The 21,215-nt window shown below is 20.1% G+C and overlaps 1 protein-coding gene across 21 annotated transcripts in view; it reads left to right on the forward strand.

Annotated features, from left to right (window-relative positions):
* Positions 1–21,215, forward strand: part of LOC145293993 (uncharacterized) — a 151,425-nt gene that overhangs the window by 26,372 nt on the left and 103,838 nt on the right. For 14 of the 21 annotated variants that reach the window (XM_080140886.1, XM_080140894.1, XM_080140906.1 and 11 more), the window contains 7 exons: positions 2,860–2,961; positions 5,857–5,958; positions 8,855–8,956; positions 11,858–11,959; positions 14,864–14,965; positions 17,857–17,958; positions 20,862–20,963. In XM_080140886.1, coding sequence (XP_079997012.1) covers positions 2,860–2,961; positions 5,857–5,958; positions 8,855–8,956; positions 11,858–11,959; positions 14,864–14,965; positions 17,857–17,958; positions 20,862–20,963 — 714 coding nt within the window. The remainder of the gene's footprint in view (positions 1–2,859; positions 2,962–5,856; positions 5,959–8,854; positions 8,957–11,857; positions 11,960–14,863; positions 14,966–17,856; positions 17,959–20,861; positions 20,964–21,215) is intronic. The other 7 variants (XM_080140888.1, XM_080140896.1, XM_080140905.1 and 4 more) reach the window with 3 other exon arrangements.

Consider the following 21,215-nt stretch of genomic DNA (forward strand, 5'->3'; position numbering starts at 1 on the left):
TTTAATAAATGTAAACATATTGATCTCCGGAGTTTTCATGCCATTAAAATACCTTTATATTCAACATAGATCGCTTATGTCAACGAATACTTAAATTTAAAGGAGATAACCAGCATCGACATAGCAAAAATAAGCATATTTTTCAAGTTATAATTTGGGACGCTGATTTATACAAGATTACGGTAACCGAATCCCGGACATTGCTGAAGCAGTTTACGAAAATGGGCAAAGTTAGTAATCCTTACCTGAATGAGGTTAGTCCCGGAAATTGCCGGAGTAGTAAAATAAAATACACGATAATAATAATATAATGATATAATAATATAACAATAAAATAATATAATAATAAAATAATATAATAATATAAAAATAACATAACATAGAAATACAATAATGTAATAATATAACGTTATAACAATATAACAATAAAATAATATAATAATATGACAAAAAAATAATACAATAATATACTAATATATCAATAAAAAAATATAATAATATAATAACATAGCAATACTAAAATGTAATAATATAATAATATACAAATAAAATAATATAATAATATAATATTATATCAATAAAATAATGTAATTATATAATAATATAATTATATAACAATATAACAATCAAATAAGATAATAATATTATAATATGATAATATAACAAAACATATAATAATATCATAATATATTACCATAACAATATAATTATAAGAATATAATAATATAAAAATATAATAATACAACAATAAAACAATATAAAAATATACTAAGATGACAAAAAATTATATAATATTATAATAATATAATAATATAACAATAAAATAATATAATAATATAGCAAGATAATATTGAAATAATTTAATAACATAATAATATAATAATACAAATATATTACAATAAAATAATATAACAACATAATAATATAATAATACACAAGTTTAAAAATATAATATTAAACTATTATACTAATATAATAATATAGCAATATAACAATAAACAATTATAATAACATTATAAATAATATAAACATATAATATAACAATATAACAATATAACAATAAAATAATATAATCGTATGATAATATTATAATATAATATTGTAACAATATAACTGTGAAATAATAAAATAACATAATAATATAATAATATAAGAATATAACAAGTAAAAAATGTAATAACCTAATAATATAATAATATAACAATATGACAATGAAATAATATAAGAACACCTTAATATAATAATATAATAATAGAATAATATAATAACTGTACGCTCCGGCTGAAGATTGTTCTGGAAATGTCAACGACAACAAAAAGAAAGTTGATCAACGTCCTTAAAAGGTAACAATGTGAAGTACCAAAATTAATTTATTAATTAACGTACACAAAACATGAATGAAACTGTGTTAATTAATCAAAAATAAAAATTAAATAAACTTGTAATAAACGATGGTAAGTAATTAAAACTAAAATCAAATAAACTTGTTTAAAACGATTGTAATTAATTAAAACAAAAATAAAATAAAATTGCTTAAAACATTTGTAATTCATTAAAACAGAAATTACATTAACTTGTTTGAAAAGATGGAAAATAATTAAAACAAATGTAATAAACTGGTTTGAAACCATGGAAATGAATTTAAACTAAAATTCAATAAACTTGTTTTAAACGAGTATAATTAATTAAAACACAAATTAAATAAACTTGTTTGACACGATGAAAATTAATTAAAACAAAAATTAAAAAAACTTGTTTGAAACGATGATAATAATTTAAAACAAACATTAAATAAACTTATTTAAAACGATGATAATTAATTGAACCAAAAATTAAATAAACCTGTTCGAAAGGATGATAATTAACTACAACAAAAATTAAATCAACTTGATTGAAACGATGATAGTTAATTAAAACAAAAATCAAACAAACTTGTTTGAAACTATGATAATTATATTAAAACAAAAATTAAATAAACTTGTTGTAAACGGTGATAATTAATTAAAACAAAAATAAAATAAACTTGTTTGAAACGATAGTAATTCATTTAAAAAATTATATAAGTTTCTTTGAAACGATGATAATTAATTAAAACAAAAATTAGATAAACTTGTTTGAAACGATGATAATTAATTAAAACAAAAATTAAATAAACTTGTTTTAAACGATGGTAATTAATTAAAACAGAAATTAACTACATTATTAGAAACGACAGTAATTAATGAAAAAAAATAAATGAGCTTCTTTGAAAGGATGATAATTAATTAAAACAATTTAAATCAACTTTTTTGAAACGATGATAATTAATTAAAACAAAAATTAAATAAACTTTTTTGAAACGATGATAATTAAAAAAAAATTAAATAAACTTGTTTGAAACGATGGTAATTAATAAAAACAAACATTAAATAAATATGTTTTAAACAATATAATTTATTAAAACAAAAATTAAATAAATTTGGTTGAAACGATGATAATTAATTAAAATAAAATATCAATACATCAACGATATTTATCATCTGATAATTAGATTATATCTTAATCCGGATGTTTGTCTGGTTCTCCCAGATGAGGCTGTCTGAAGATATTGGTTTTCTGAAAAAAAAAATGCTCCTAACATTGATGCTTTTTGTTATTCTAAAGATGAGGAAACCCGACCTGCTTCTAATATTCCAAGTTATTAATGTATATTTAAAATAAGATTTTTTGCGGGGGTGGGGATGGAGACAAATGTAATAAAAATAAAACTGTTCATCCTCAGAATCTTCATAAAACTAGGTGTTAATCCAGATGTTTGTACTGCGTGTCAAAAAATAGTTCGACTGGTTCACTTTGTTTTTTGTTCTATTTTTTTTCGAGGAGTTCAATATTTAATAAATGAAAATGGACTTGAAACTCAACGTGTCTTATCTGGGAATGATGAGGAAGAACCAGAACCTGAACCTGCTGCTAGTCTTCCAGGTAAGTATATGTTTATGATTTTTCTTCTTCTGTTAGGGACGACTAAATTTAATAAATGTAAACATATTGATCTCCGGAGTTTTCATGCCATTAAAATACCGTTATATTCAACATAGATCGCTTATGTCAACGAATACTTAAATTTAAAGGAGATAACCAGCATCGACATAGCAAAAATAAGCATATTTTTCAAGTTATAATTTGGGACGCTGATTTATACAAGATTACGGTAACCGAATCCCGGACATTGCTGAAGCAGTTTACGAAAATGGGCAAAGTTAGTAATCCTTACCTGAATGAGGTTAGTCCCGGAAATTGCCGGAGTAGTAAAATAAAATACACGATAATAATAATATAATGATATAATAATATAACAATAAAATAATATAATAATAAAATAATATAATAATATAAAAATAACATAACATAGAAATACAATAATGTAATAATATAACGTTATAACAATATAACAATAAAATAATATAATAATATGACAAAAAAATAATACAATAATATACTAATATATCAATAAAAAAATATAATAATATAATAACATAGCAATACTAAAATGTAATAATATAATAATATACAAATAAAATAATATAATAATATAATATTATATCAATAAAATAATGTAATTATATAATAATATAATTATATAACAATATAACAATCAAATAAGATAATAATATTATAATATGATAATATAACAAAACATATAATAATATCATAATATATTACCATAACAATATAATTATAAGAATATAATAATATAAAAATATAATAATACAACAATAAAACAATATAAAAATATACTAAGATGACAAAAAATTATATAATATTATAATAATATAATAATATAACAATAAAATAATATAATAATATAGCAAGATAATATTGAAATAATTTAATAACATAATAATATAATAATACAAATATATTACAATAAAATAATATAACAACATAATAATATAATAATACACAAGTTTAAAAATATAATATTAAACTATTATACTAATATAATAATATAGCAATATAACAATAAACAATTATAATAACATTATAAATAATATAAACATATAATATAACAATATAACAATATAACAATAAAATAATATAATCGTATGATAATATTATAATATAATATTGTAACAATATAACTGTGAAATAATAAAATAACATAATAATATGATAATATAAGAATATAACAAGTAAAAAATGTAATAACCTAATAATATAATAATATAACAATATGACAATGAAATAATATAAGAACACCTTAATATAATAATATAATAATAGAATAACTGTACGCTCCGGCTGAAGATTGTCCTGGAAATGTCAACGACAACAAAAAGAAAGTTGATCAACGTCCTTAAAAGGTAACAATGTGAAGTACCAAAATTAATTTATTAATTAACGTACACAAAACATGAATGAAACTGTGTTAATTAATCAAAAATAAAAATTAAATAAACTTGTAATAAACGATGGTAAGTAATTAAAACTAAAATCAAATAAACTGGTTTAAAACGATTGTAATTAATTAAAACAAAAATAAAATAAAATTGCTTAAAACATTTGTAATTCATTAAAACAGAAATTACATTAACTTGTTTGAAAAGATGGAAAATAATTAAAAAAAATGTAATAAACTGGTTTGAAACCATGGAAATGAATTTAAACTAAAATTCAATAAACTTGTTTTAAACGAGTATAATTAATTAAAACACAAATTAAATAAACTTGTTTGACACGATGAAAATTAATTAAAACAAAAATTAAAAAAACTTGTTTGAAACGATGATAATAATTTAAAACAAACATTAAATAAACTTATTTAAAACGATGATAATTAATTGAACCAAAAATTAAATAAACCTGTTCGAAAGGATGATAATTAACTACAACAAAAATTAAATAAACTTGATTGAAACGATGATAGTTAATTAAAACAAAAATCAAACAAACTTGTTTGAAACTATGATAATTATATTAAAACAAAAATTAAATAAACTTGTTGTAAACGGTGATAATTAATTAAAACAAAAATAAAATAAACTTGTTTGAAACGATAGTAATTCATTTAAAAAATTATATAAGTTTCTTTGAAACGATGATAATTAATTAAAACAAAAATTAGATAAACTTGTTTTAAACGATGATAATTAATTAAAACAAAAATTAAATAAACTTGTTTTAAACGATGGTAATTAATTAAAACAGAAATTAACTACATTATTAGAAACGACAGTAATTAATGAAAAAAATAAATGAGCTTCTTTGAAAGGATGATAATTAATTAAAACAATTTAAATCAACTTTTTTGAAACGATGATAATTAATTAAAACAAAAATTAAATAAACTTTTTTGAAACGATGATAATTAAAAAAAAATTAAATAAACTTGTTTGAAACGATGGTAATTAATAAAAACAAACATTAAATAAATATGTTTTAAACAATATAATTTATTAAAACAAAAATTAAATAAATTTGGTTGAAACGATGATAATTAATTAAAATAAAATATCAATACATCAACGATATTTATCATCTGATAATTAGATTATATCTTAATCCGGATGTTTGTCTGGTTCTCCCAGATGAGGCTGTCTGAAGATATTTGTTTTCTGAAAAAAAATGCTTCTAACATTGATGCTTTTTGTTATTCTAAAGATGAGGAAACCCGACCTGCTTCTAATATTCCAAGTTATTAATGTATATTTAAAATAAGATTTTTTGCGGGGGTGGGGATGGAGACAAATGTAATAAAAATAAAACTGTTCATCCTCAGAATCTTCATAAAACTAGGTGTTAATCCAGATGTTTGTACTGCGTGTCAAAAAATAGTTCGACTGGTTCACTTTGTTTTTTGTTCTATTTTTTTTCGAGGAGTTCAATATTTAATAAATGAAAATGGACTTGAAACTCAACGTGTCTTATCTGGGAATGATGAGGAAGAACCAGAACCTGAACCTGCTGCTAGTCTTCCAGGTAAGTATATGTTTATGATTTTTCTTCCTCTGGTAGGGACGACTAAATTTAATAAATGTAAACATATTGATCTCCGGAGTTTTCATGCCATTAAAATACCTTTATATTCAACATAGATCGCTTATGTCAACGAATACTTAAATTTAAAGGAGATAACCAGCATCGACATAGCAAAAATAAGCATATTTTTCAAGTTATAATTTGGGACGCTGATTTATACAAGATTACGGTAACCGAATCCCGGACATTGCTGAAGCAGTTTACGAAAATGGGCAAAGTTAGTAATCCTTACCTGAATGAGGTTAGTCCCGGAAATTGCCGGAGTAGTAAAATAAAATACACGATAATAATAATATAATGATATAATAATATAACAATAAAATAATATAATAATAAAATAATATAATAATATAAAAATAACATAACATAGAAATACAATAATGTAATAATATAACGTTATAACAATATAACAATAAAATAATATAATAATATGACAAAAAAATAATACAATAATATACTAATATATCAATAAAAAAATATAATAATATAATAACATAGCAATACTAAAATGTAATAATATAATAATATACAAATAAAATAATATAATAATATAATATTATATCAATAAAATAATGTAATTATATAATAATATAATTATATAACAATATAACAATCAAATAAGATAATAATATTATAATATGATAATATAACAAAACATATAATAATATCATAATATATTACCATAACAATATAATTATAAGAATATAATAATATAAAAATATAATAATACAACAATAAAACAATATAAAAATATACTAAGATGACAAAAAATTATATAATATTATAATAATATAATAATATAACAATAAAATAATATAATAATATAGCAAGATAATATTGAAATAATTTAATAACATAATAATATAATAATACAAATATATTACAATAAAATAATATAACAACATAATAATATAATAATACACAAGTTTAAAAATATAATATTAAACTATTATACTAATATAATAATATAGCAATATAACAATAAACAATTATAATAACATTATAAATAATATAAACATATAATATAACAATATAACAATATAACAATAAAATAATATAATCGTATGATAATATTATAATATAATATTGTAACAATATAACTGTGAAATAATAAAATAACATAATAATATGATAATATAAGAATATAACAAGTAAAAAATGTAATAACCTAATAATATAATAATATAACAATATGACAATGAAATAATATAAGAACACCTTAATATAATAATATAATAATAGAATAACTGTACGCTCCGGCTGAAGATTGTCCTGGAAATGTCAACGACAACAAAAAGAAAGTTGATCAACGTCCTTAAAAGGTAACAATGTGAAGTACCAAAATTAATTTATTAATTAACGTACACAAAACATGAATGAAACTGTGTTAATTAATCAAAAATAAAAATTAAATAAACTTGTAATAAACGATGGTAAGTAATTAAAACTAAAATCAAATAAACTTGTTTAAAACGATTGTAATTAATTAAAACAAAAATAAAATAAAATTGCTTAAAACATTTGTAATTCATTAAAACAAAAATTACATTAACTTGTTTGAAAAGATGGAAAATAATTAAAAAAAATGTAATAAACTGGTTTGAAACCATGGAAATGAATTTAAACTAAAATTCAATAAACTTGTTTTAAACGAGTATAATTAATTAAAACACAAATTAAATAAACTTGTTTGACACGATGAAAATTAATTAAAACAAAAATTAAAAAAACTTGTTTGAAACGATGATAATAATTTAAAACAAACATTAAATAAACTTATTTAAAACGATGATAATTAATTGAACCAAAAATTAAATAAACCTGTTCGAAAGGATGATAATTAACTACAACAAAAATTAAATAAACTTGATTGAAACGATGATAGTTAATTAAAACAAAAATCAAACAAACTTGTTTGAAACTATGATAATTATATTAAAACAAAAATTAAATAAACTTGTTGTAAACGGTGATAATTAATTAAAACAAAAATAAAATAAACTTGTTTGAAACGATAGTAATTCATTTAAAAAATTATATAAGTTTCTTTGAAACGATGATAATTAATTAAAACAAAAATTAGATAAACTTGTTTTAAACGATGATAATTAATTAAAACAAAAATTAAATAAACTTGTTTTAAACGATGGTAATTAATTAAAACAGAAATTAACTACATTATTAGAAACGACAGTAATTAATGAAAAAAAATAAATGAGCTTCTTTGAAAGGATGATAATTAATTAAAACAATTTAAATCAACTTTTTTGAAACGATGATAATTAATTAAAACAAAAATTAAATAAACTATTTTGAAACGATGATAATTAAAAAAAAATTAAATAAACTTGTTTGAAACGATGGTAATTAATAAAAACAAACATTAAATAAATATGTTTTAAACAATATAATTTATTAAAACAAAAATTAAATAAATTTGGTTGAAACGATGATAATTAATTAAAATAAAATATCAATACATCAACGATATTTATCATCTGATAATTAGATTATATCTTAATCCGGATGTTTGTCTGGTTCTCCCAGATGAGGCTGTCTGAAGATATTTGTTTTCTGAAAAAAAATGCTCCTAACATTGATGCTTTTTGTTATTCTAAAGATGAGGAAACCCGACCTGCTTCTAATATTCCAAGTTATTAATGTATATTTAAAATAAGATTTTTTGCGGGGGTGGGGATGGAGACAAATGTAATAAAAATAAAACTGTTCATCCTCAGAATCTTCATAAAACTAGGTGTTAATCCAGATGTTTGTACTGCGTGTCAAAAAATAGTTCGACTGGTTCACTTTGTTTTTTGTTCTATTTTTTTTCGAGGAGTTCAATATTTAATAAATGAAAATGGACTTGAAACTCAACGTGTCTTATCTGGGAATGATGAGGAAGAACCAGAACCTGAACCTGCTGCTAGTCTTCCAGGTAAGTATATGTTTATGATTTTTCTTCCTCTGGTAGGGACGACTAAATTTAATAAATGTAAACATATTGATCTCCGGAGTTTTCATGCCATTAAAATACCTTTATATTCAACATAGATCGCTTATGTCAACGAATACTTAAATTTAAAGGAGATAACCAGCATCGACATAGCAAAAATAAGCATATTTTTCAAGTTATAATTTGGGACGCTGATTTATACAAGATTACGGTAACCGAATCCCGGACATTGCTGAAGCAGTTTACGAAAATGGGCAAAGTTAGTAATCCTTACCTGAATGAGGTTAGTCCCGGAAATTGCCGGAGTAGTAAAATAAAATACACGATAATAATAATATAATGATATAATAATATAACAATAAAATAATATAATAATAAAATAATATAATAATATAAAAATAACATAACATAGAAATACAATAATGTAATAATATAACGTTATAACAATATAACAATAAAATAATATAATAATATGACAAAAAAATAATACAATAATATACTAATATATCAATAAAATAATATAATAATATAATAACATAGCAATACTAAAATGTAATAATATAATAATATACAAATAAAATAATATAATAATATAATATTATATCAATAAAATAATGTAATTATATAATAATATAATTATATAACAATATAACAATCAAATAAGATAATAATATTATAATATGATAATATAACAAAACATATAATATCATAATATATTACCATAACAATATAATTATAAGAATATAATAATATAAAAATATAATAATACAACAATAAAACAATATAAAAATATACTAAGATGACAAAAAATTATATAATATTATAATAATATAATAATATAACAATAAAATAATATAATAATATAGCAAGATAATATTGAAATAATTTAATAACATAATAATATAATAATACAAATATATTACAATAAAATAATATAACAACATAATAATATAATAATACACAAGTTTAAAAATATAATATTAAACTATTATACTAATATAATAATATAGCAATATAACAATAAACAATTATAATAACATTATAAATAATATAAACATATAATATAACAATATAACAATATAACAATAAAATAATATAATCGTATGATAATATTATAATATAATATTGTAACAATATAACTGTGAAATAATAAAATAACATAATAATATAATAATATAAGAAGATAACAAGTAAAAAATGTAATAACCTAATAATATAATAATATAACAGTATGACAATGAAATAATATAAGAACACCTTAATATAATAATATAATAATAGAATAATATAATAACTGTACGCTCCGGCTGAAGATTGTCCTGGAAATGTCAACGACAACAAAAAGAAAGTGGATCAACGTCCTTAAAAGGTAACAATGTGAAGTACCAAAATTAATTTATTAATTAACGTACACAAAACATGAATGAAACTGTGTTAATTAATCAAAAATAAAAATTAAATAAACTTGTAATAAACGATGGTAAGTAATTAAAACTAAAATCAAATAAACTTGTTTAAAACGATTGTAATTAATTAAAACAAAAATAAAATAAAATTGCTTAAAACATTTGTAATTCATTAAAACCGAAATTACATTAACTTGTTTGAAAAGATGGAAAATAATTAAAAAAAATGTAATAAACTGGTTTGAAACCATGGAAATGAATTTAAACTAAAATTCAATAAACTTGTTTTAAACGAGTATAATTAATTAAAACACAAATTAAATAAACTTGTTTGACACGATGAAAATTAATTAAAACAAAAATTAAAAAAACTTGTTTGAAACGATGATAATAATTTAAAACAAACATTAAATAAACTTATTTAAAACGATGATAATTAATTGAACCAAAAATTAAATAAACCTGTTCGAAAGGATGATAATTAACTACAACAAAAATTAAATCAACTTGATTGAAACGATGATAGTTAATTAAAACAAAAATCAAACAAACTTGTTTGAAACTCTGATAATTATATTAAAACAAAAATTAAATAAACTTGTTGTAAACGGTGATAATTAATTAAAACAAAAATAAAATAAACTTGTTTGAAACGATAGTAATTCATTTAAAAAATTATATAAGTTTCTTTGAAACGATGATAATTAATTAAAACAAAAATTAGATAAACTTGTTTGAAACGATGATAATTAATTAAAACAAAAATTAAATAAACTTGTTTTAAACGATGGTAATTAATTAAAACAGAAATTAACTACATTATTAGAAACGACAGTAATTAATGAAAAAAAATAAATGAGCTTCTTTGAAAGGATGATAATTAATTAAAACAATTTAAATCAACTTTTTTGAAACGATGATAATTAATTAAAACAAAAATTAAATAAACTTTTTTGAAACGATGATAATTAAAAAAAAATTAAATAAACTTGTTTGAAACGATGGTAATTAATAAAAACAAACATTAAATAAATATGTTTTAAACAATATAATTTATTAAAACAAAAATTAAATAAATTTGGTTGAAACGATGATAATTAATTAAAATAAAATATCAATACATCAACGATATTTATCATCTGATAATTAGATTATATCTTAATCCGGATGTTTGTCTGGTTCTCCCAGATGAGGCTGTCTGAAGATATTGGTTTTCTGAAAAAAAATGCTCCTAACATTGATGCTTTTTGTTATTCTAAAGATGAGGAAACCCGACCTGCTTCTAATATTCCAAGTTATTAATGTATATTTAAAATAAGATTTTTTGCGGGGGTGGGGATGGAGACAAATGTAATAAAAATAAAACTGTTCATCCTCAGAATCTTCATAAAACTAGGTGTTAATCCAGATGTTTGTACTGCGTGTCAAAAAATAGTTCGACTGGTTCACTTTGTTTTTTGTTCTATTTTTTTTCGAGGAGTTCAATATTTAATAAATGAAAATGGACTTGAAACTCAACGTGTCTTATCTGGGAATGATGAGGAAGAACCAGAACCTGAACCTGCTGCTAGTCTTCCAGGTAAGTATATGTTTATGATTTTTCTTCTTCTGTTAGGGACGACTAAATTTAATAAATGTAAACATATTGATCTCCGGAGTTTTCATGCCATTAAAATACCGTTATATTCAACATAGATCGCTTATGTCAACGAATACTTAAATTTAAAGGAGATAACCAGCATCGACATAGCAAAAATAAGCATATTTTTCAAGTTATAATTTGGGACGCTGATTTAAACAAGATTACGGTAACCGAATCCCGGACATTGCTGAAGCAGTTTACGAAAATGGGCAAAGTTAGTAATCATTACCTGAATGAGGTTAGTCCCGGAAATTGCCGGAGTAGTAAAATAAAATACACGATAATAATAATATAATGATATAATAATATAACAATAAAATAATATAATAATAAAATAATATAATAATATAAAAATAACATAACATAGAAATACAATAATGTAATAATATAACGTTATAACAATATAACAATAAAATAATATAATAATATGACAAAAAAATAATACAATAATATACTAATATATCAATAAAAAAATATAATAATATAATAACATAGCAATACTAAAATGTAATAATATAATAATATACAAATAAAATAATATAATAATATAATATTATATCAATAAAATAATGTAATTATATAATAATATAATTATATAACAATATAACAATCAAATAAGATAATAATATTATAATATGATAATATAACAAAACATATAATAATATCATAATATATTACCATAACAATATAATTATAAGAATATAATAATATAAAAATATAATAATACAACAATAAAACAATATAAAAATATACTAAGATGACAAAAAATTATATAATATTATAATAATATAATAATATAACAATAAAATAATATAATAATATAGCAAGATAATATTGAAATAATTTAATAACATAATAATATAATAATACAAATATATTACAATAAAATAATATAACAACATAATAATATAATAATACACAAGTTTAAAAATATAATATTAAACTATTATACTAATAAAATAATATACCAATATAACAATAAACAATTATAATAACATTATAAATAATATAAACATATAATATAACAATATAACAATATAACAATAAAATAATATAATCGTATGATAATATTATAATATAATATTGTAACAATATAACTGTGAAATAATAAAATAACATAATAATATAATAATATAAGAATATAACAAGTAAAAAATGTAATAACCTAATAATATAATAATATAACAATATGACAATGAAATAATATAAGAACACCTTAATATAATAATATAATAATAGAATAATATAATAACTGTACGCTCCGGCTGAAGATTGTCCTGGAAATGTCAACGACAACAAAAAGAAAGTTGATCAACGTCCTTAAAAGGTAACAATGTGAAGTACCAAAATTAATTTATTAATTAACGTACACAAAACATGAATGAAACTGTGTTAATTAATCAAAAATAAAAATTAAATAAACTTGTAATAAACGATGGTAAGTAATTAAAACTAAAATCAAATAAACTTGTTTAAAACGATTGTAATTAATTAAAACAAAAATAAAATAAAATTGCTTAAAACATTTGTAATTCATTAAAACAGAAATTACATTAACTTGTTTGAAAAGATGGAAAATAATTAAAAAAAATGTAATAACCTGGTTTGAAACCATGGAAATGAATTTAAACTAAAATTCAATAAACTTGTTTTAAACGAGTATAATTAATTAAAACACAAATTAAATAAACTTGTTTGACACGATGAAAATTAATTAAAACAAAAATTAAAAAAACTTGTTTGAAACGATGATAATAATTTAAAACAAACATTAAATAAACTTATTTAAAACGATGATAATTAATTGAACCAAAAATTAAATAAACCTGTTCGAAAGGATGATAATTAACTACAACAAAAATTAAATCAACTTGATTGAAACGATGATAGTTAATTAAAACAAAAATCAAACAAACTTGTTTGAAACTATGATAATTATATTAAAACAAAAATTAAATAAACTTGTTGTAAACGGTGATAATTAATTAAAACAAAAATAAAATAAACTTGTTTGAAACGATAGTAATTCATTTAAAAAATTATATAAGTTTCTTTGAAACGATGATAATTAATTAAAACAAAAATTAGATAAACTTGTTTTAAACGATGATAATTAATTAAAACAAAAATTAAATAAACTTGTTTTAAACGATGGTAATTAATTAAAACAGAAATTAACTACATTATTAGAAACGACAGTAATTAATGAAAAAAAATAAATGAGCTTCTTTGAAAGGATGATAATTAATTAAAACAATTTAAATCAATTTTTTTGAAACGATGATAATTAATTAAAACAAAAATTAAATAAACTTTTTTGAAACGATGATAATTAAAAAAAAATTAAATAAACTTGTTTGAAACGATGGTAATTAATAAAAACAAACATTAAATAAATATGTTTTAAACAATATAATTTATTAAAACAAAAATTAAATAAATTTGGTTGAAACGATGATAATTAATTAAAATAAAATATCAATATCTCAACGATATTTATCATCTGATAATTAGATTATATCTTAATCCGGATGTTTGTCTGGTTCTCCCAGATGAGGCTGTCTGAAGATATTGGTTTTCTGAAAAAAAATGCTCCTAAAATTGATGCTTTTTGTTATTCTAAAGATGAGGAAACCCGACCTGCTTCTAATATTCCAAGTTATTAATGTATATTTAAAATAAGATTTTTTGCGGGGGTGGGGATGGAGACAAATGTAATAAAAATAAAACTGTTCATCCTCAGAATCTTCATAAAACTAGGTGTTAATCCAGATGTTTGTACTGCGTGTCAAAAAATAGTTCGACTGGTTCACTTTGTTTTTTGTTCTATTTTTTTTCGAGGAGTTCAATATTTAATGAATGAAAATGGACTTGAAACTCAACGTGTCTTATCTGGGAATGATGAGGAAGAACCAGAACCTGAACCTGCTGCTAGTCTTCCAGGTAAGTATATGTTTATGATTTTTCTTCTTCTGTTAGGGACGACTAAATTTAATAAATGTAAACATATTGATCTCCGGAGTTTTCATGCCATTAAAATACCGTTATATTCAACATAGATCGCTTATGTCAACGAATACTTAAATTTAAAGGAGATAACCAGCATCGACATAGCAAAAATAAGCATATTTTTCAAGTTATAATTTGGGACGCTGATTTATACAAGATTACGGTAACCGAATCCCGGACATTGCCGAAGCAGTTTACGAAAATGGGCAAAGTTAGTAATCATTACCTGAATGAGGTTAGTCCCGGAAATTGCCGGAGTAGTAAAATAAAATACACGATAATAATAATATAATGATATAATAATATAACAATAAAATAATATAATAATAAAATAATATAATAATATAAAAATAACATAACATAGAAATACAATAATGTAATAATATAACGTTATAACAATATAACAATAAAATAATATAATATGACATAAAATAATACAATAATATACTAATATATCAATAAAAAAATATAATAATATAATAACATAGCAATACTAAAATGTAATAATATAATAATATACAAATAAAATAATATAATAATATAATATTATATCAATAAAATAATGTAATTATATAATAATATAATTATATAACAATATAACAATCAAATAAGATAATAATATTATAATATGATAATATAACAAAACATATAATAATATCATAATATATTACCATAACAATATAATTATAAGAATATAATAATATAAAAATATAATAATACAGCAATGAAACAATATAAAAATATACTAAGATGACAAAAAATTATATAATATTATAATAATATAATAATATAACAATAAAATAAAATAATAATATAGCAAGATAATATTGAAATCATTTAATAACATAATAATATAATAATACAAATATATTACAATAAAATAATATAACAACATAATAATATAATAATACACAAGTTTAAAAATATAATATTAAACTATTATACTAATATAATAATATAGCAATATAACAATAAACAATTATAATAACATTATAAATAATATAAACATATAATATAACAATATAACAATATAACAATAAAATAATATAATCGTATGATAATATTATAATATAATATTGTAACAATATAACTGTGAAATAATAAAATAACATAATAATATAATAATATAAGAATTTAACAAGTAAAAAATGTAATAACCTAATAATATAATAATATAACAATATGACAATGAAATAATATAAGAACACCTTAATATAATAATAGAATAATATAATAACTGTACGCTCCGGCTGAAGATTGTCCTGGAAATGTCAACGACAACAAAAAGAAAGTTGATCAACGTCCTTAAAAGGTAACAATGTGAAGTACCAAAATTAATTTATTAATTAACGTACACAAAACATGAATGAAACTGTGTTAATTAATCAAAAATAAAAATTAAATAAACTTGTAATAAACGATGGTAAGTAATTAAAACTAAAATCAAATAAACTTGTTTAAAACGATTGTAATTAATTAAAACAAAAATAAAATAAAATTGCTTAAAACATTTGTAATTCATTAAAACAGAAATTACATTAACTTGTTTGAAAAGATGGAAAATAATTAAAAAAATGTAATAAACTGGTTTGAAACCATGGAAATGAATTTAAACTAAAATTCAATAAACTTGTTTTAAACGAGTATAATTAATTAAAACACAAATTAAATAAACTTGTTTGACACGATGAAAATTAATTAAAACAAAAATTAAAAAAACTTGTTTGAAACGATGATAATAATTTAAAACAAACATTAAATAAACTTATTTAAAACGATGATAATTAATTGAACCAAAAATTAAATAAACCTGTTCGAAAGGATGATAATTAACTACAACAAAAATTAAATCAACTTGATTGAAACGATGATAGTTAATTAAAACAAAAATCAAACAAACTTGTTTGAAACTATGATAATTATATTAAAACAAAAATTAAATAAACTTGTTGTAAACGGTGATAATTAATTAAAACAAAAATAAAATAAACTTGTTTGAAACGATAGTAATTCATTTAAAAAATTATATAAGTTTCTTTGAAACGATGATAATTAATTAAAACAAAAATTAGATAAACTTGTTTGAAACGATGATAATTAATTAAAACAAAAATTAAATAAACTTGTTTTAAACGATGGTAATTAATTAAAACAGAAATTAACTACATTATTAGAAACGACAGTAATTAATGAAAAAAAATAAATGAGCTTCTTTGAAAGGATGATAATTAATTAAAACAATTTAAATCAACTTTTTTGAAACGATGATAATTAATTAAAACAAAAATTAAATAAACTTTTTTGAAACGATGATAATTAAAAAAAAATTAAATAAACTTGTTTGAAACGATGGTAATTAATAAAAACAAACATTAAATAAATATGTTTTAAACAATATAATTTATTAAAACAAAAATTAAATAAATTTGGTTGAAACGATGATAATTAATTAAAATAAAATATCAATATCTCAACGATATTTATCATCTGATAATTAGATTATATCTTAATCCGGATGTTTGTCTGGTTCTCCCAGATGAGGCTGTCTGAAGATATTGGTTTTCTGAAAAAAAATGCTCCTAACATTGATGCTTTTTGTTATTCTAAAGATGAGGAAACCCGACCTGCTTCTAATATTCCAAGTTATTAATGTATATTTAAAATAAGATTTTTTGCGGGGGTGGGGATGGAGACAAATGTAATAAAAATAAAACTGTTCATCCTCAGAATCTTCATAAAACTAGGTGTTAATCCAGATGTTTGTACTGCGTGTCAAAAAATAGTTCGACTGGTTCACTTTGTTTTTTGTTCTATTTTTTTTCGAGGAGTTCAATATTTAATAAATGAAAATGGACTTGAAACTCAACGTGTCTTATCTGGGAATGATGAGGAAGAACCAGAACCTGAACCTGCTGCTAGTCTTCCAGGTAAGTATATGTTTATGATTTTTCTTCTTCTGTTAGGGACGACTAAATTTAATAAATGTAAACATATTGATCTCCGGAGTTTTCATGCCATTAAAATACCGTTATATTCAACATAGATCGCTTATGTCAACGAATACTTAAATTTAAAGGAGATAACCAGCATCGACATAGCAAAAATAGGCATATTTTTCAAGTTATAATTTGGGACGCTGATTTATACAAGATTACGGTAACCGAATCCCGGACATTGCCGAAGCAGTTTACGAAAATGGGCAAAGTTAGTAATCATTACCTGAATGAGGTTAGTCCCGGAAATTGCCGGAGTAGTAAAATAAAATACACGATACTAATAATATAATGATATAATAATATAACAATAAAATAATATAATAATAAAATAATATAATAATATAAAAATAACATAACATAGAAATACAATAATGTAATAATATAACGTTATAACAATATAACAATAAAATAATATAATAATATGACAAAAAAATAATACAATAATATACTAATATATCAATAAAAAAATATAATAATATAATAACATAGCAATACTAAAATGTAATAATATAATAATATACAAATAAAATAATATAATAATATAATATTATATCAATAAAATAATGTAATTATATAATAATATAATTATATAACAATATAACAATCAAATAAGATAATAATATTATAATATGATAATATAACAAAACATATAATAATATCATAATATATTACCATAACAATATAATTATAAGAATATAATAATATAAAAATATAATAATACAACAATAAAACAATATAAAAATATACTAAGATGACAAAAAATTATATAATATTATAATAATATAATAATATAACAATAAAATAATATAATAATATAGCAAGATAATATTGAAATAATTTAATAACATAATAATATAATAATACAAATATATTACAATCAAATAATATAACAACATAATAATATAATAATACACAAGTTTAAAAATATAATATTAAACTATTATACTAATATAATAATATAGCAATATAACAATAAACAATTATAATAACATTATAAATAATATAAACATATAATATAACAATATAACAATATAACAATAAAATAATATAATCGTATGATAATATTATAATATAATATTGTAACAATATAACTGTGAAATAATAAAATAACATAATAATATAATAATATAAGAATATAACAAGTAAAAAATGTAATAACCTAATAATATAATAATATAACAATATGACAATGAAATAATATAAGAACACCTTAATATAATAATATAATAATAGAATAATATAATAACTGTACGCTCCGGCTGAAGATTGTCCTGGAAATGTCAACGACAACAAAAAGAAAGTTGATCAACGTCCTTAAAAGGTAACAATGTGAAGTACCAAAATTAATTTATTAATTAACGTACACAAAACATGAATGAAACTGTGTTAATTAATCAAAAATAAAAATTAAATAAACTTGTAATAAACGATGGTAAGTAATTAAAACTAAAATCAAATAAACTTGTTTAAAACGATTGTAATTAATTAAAACAAAAATAAAATAAAATTGCTTAAAACATTTGTAATTCATTAAAACAGAAATTACATTAACTTGTTTGAAAAGATGGAAAATAATTAAAAAAATGTAATAAACTGGTTTGAAACCATGGAAATGAATTTAAACTAAAATTCAATAAACTTGTTTTAAACGAGTATAATTAATTAAAACACAAATTAAATAAACTTGTTTGACACGATGAAAATTAATTAAAACAAAAATTAAAAAAACTTGTTTGAAACGATGATAATAATTTAAAACAAACATTAAATAAACTTATTTAAAACGATGATAATTAATTGAACCAAAAATTAAATAAACCTGTTCGAAAGGATGATAATTAACTACAACAAAAATTAAATCAACTTGATTGAAACGATGATAGTTAATTAAAACAAAAATCAAACAAACTTGTTTGAAACTATGATAATTATATTAAAACAAAAATTAAATAAACTTGTTGTAAACGGTGATAATTAATTAAAACAAAAATAAAATAAACTTGTTTGAAACGATAGTAATTCATTTAAAAAATTATATAAGTTTCTTTGAAACGATGATAATTAATTAAAACAAAAATTAGATAAACTTGTTTGAAACGATGATAATTAATTAAAACAAAAATTAAATAAACTTGTTTTAAACGATGGTAATTAATTAAAACAGAAATTAACTACATTATTAGAAACGACAGTAATTAATGAAAAAAAATAAATGAGCTTCTTTGAAAGGATGATAATTAATTAAAACAATTTAAATCAACTTTTTTGAAACGATGATAATTAATTAAAACAAAAATTAAATAAACTTTTTTGAAACGATGATAATTAAAAAAAAATTAAATAAACTTGTTTGAAACGATGGTAATTAATAAAAACAAACATTAAATAAATATGTTTTAAACAATATAATTTATTAAAACAAAAATTAAATAAATTTGGTTGAAACGATGATAATTAATTAAAATAAAATATCAATACATCAACGATATTTATCATCTGATAATTAGATTATATCTTAATCCGGATGTTTGTCTGGTTCTCCCAGATGAGGCTGTCTGAAGATATTGGTTTTCTGAAAAAAAATGCTCCTAACATTGATGCTTTTTGTTATTCTAAAGATGAGGAAACCCGACCTGCTTCTAATATTCCAAGTTATTAATGTATATTTAAAATAAGATTTTTTGCGGGGGTGGGGATGGAGACAAATGTAATAAAAATAAAACTGTTCATCCTCAGAATCTTCATAAAACTAGGTGTTAATCCAGATGTTTGTACTGCGTGTCAAAAAATAGTTCGACTGGTTCACTTTGTTTTTTGTTCTATTTTTTTTCGAGGAGTTCAATATTTAATAAATGAAAATGGACTTGAAACTCAACGTCGCTCATCTGGGAATGATGAGGAAGAACCAGAACCTGAACCTGCTTCTAGTCTTCCAGGTAAGTTAATGTTTATGAATTTCTTTTCTTCTGTTAGGGGAGGATTAAATTTAATAAATGTAAACATATCGATCTCCGGAGTTTTCATGCCATTAAAATACCGTTATATTCAACATAGATCGCTTATGTCAACGAATACTAAAATTTAAAGGAGATAACCAGCATCGAAATAGCAAAAATAAGCATATATTTAAAGTTATAATTTGGGACGCTGATTTATACAAGATTACCGTAACCGAGTCCCGGACATTG

Source organism: Euprymna scolopes, chromosome 15, assembly GCF_053919585.1.
Source record: "Euprymna scolopes isolate OS-2025 chromosome 15, ASM5391958v1, whole genome shotgun sequence".
NCBI lineage: Eukaryota > Metazoa > Mollusca > Cephalopoda > Sepiida > Sepiolidae > Euprymna > Euprymna scolopes.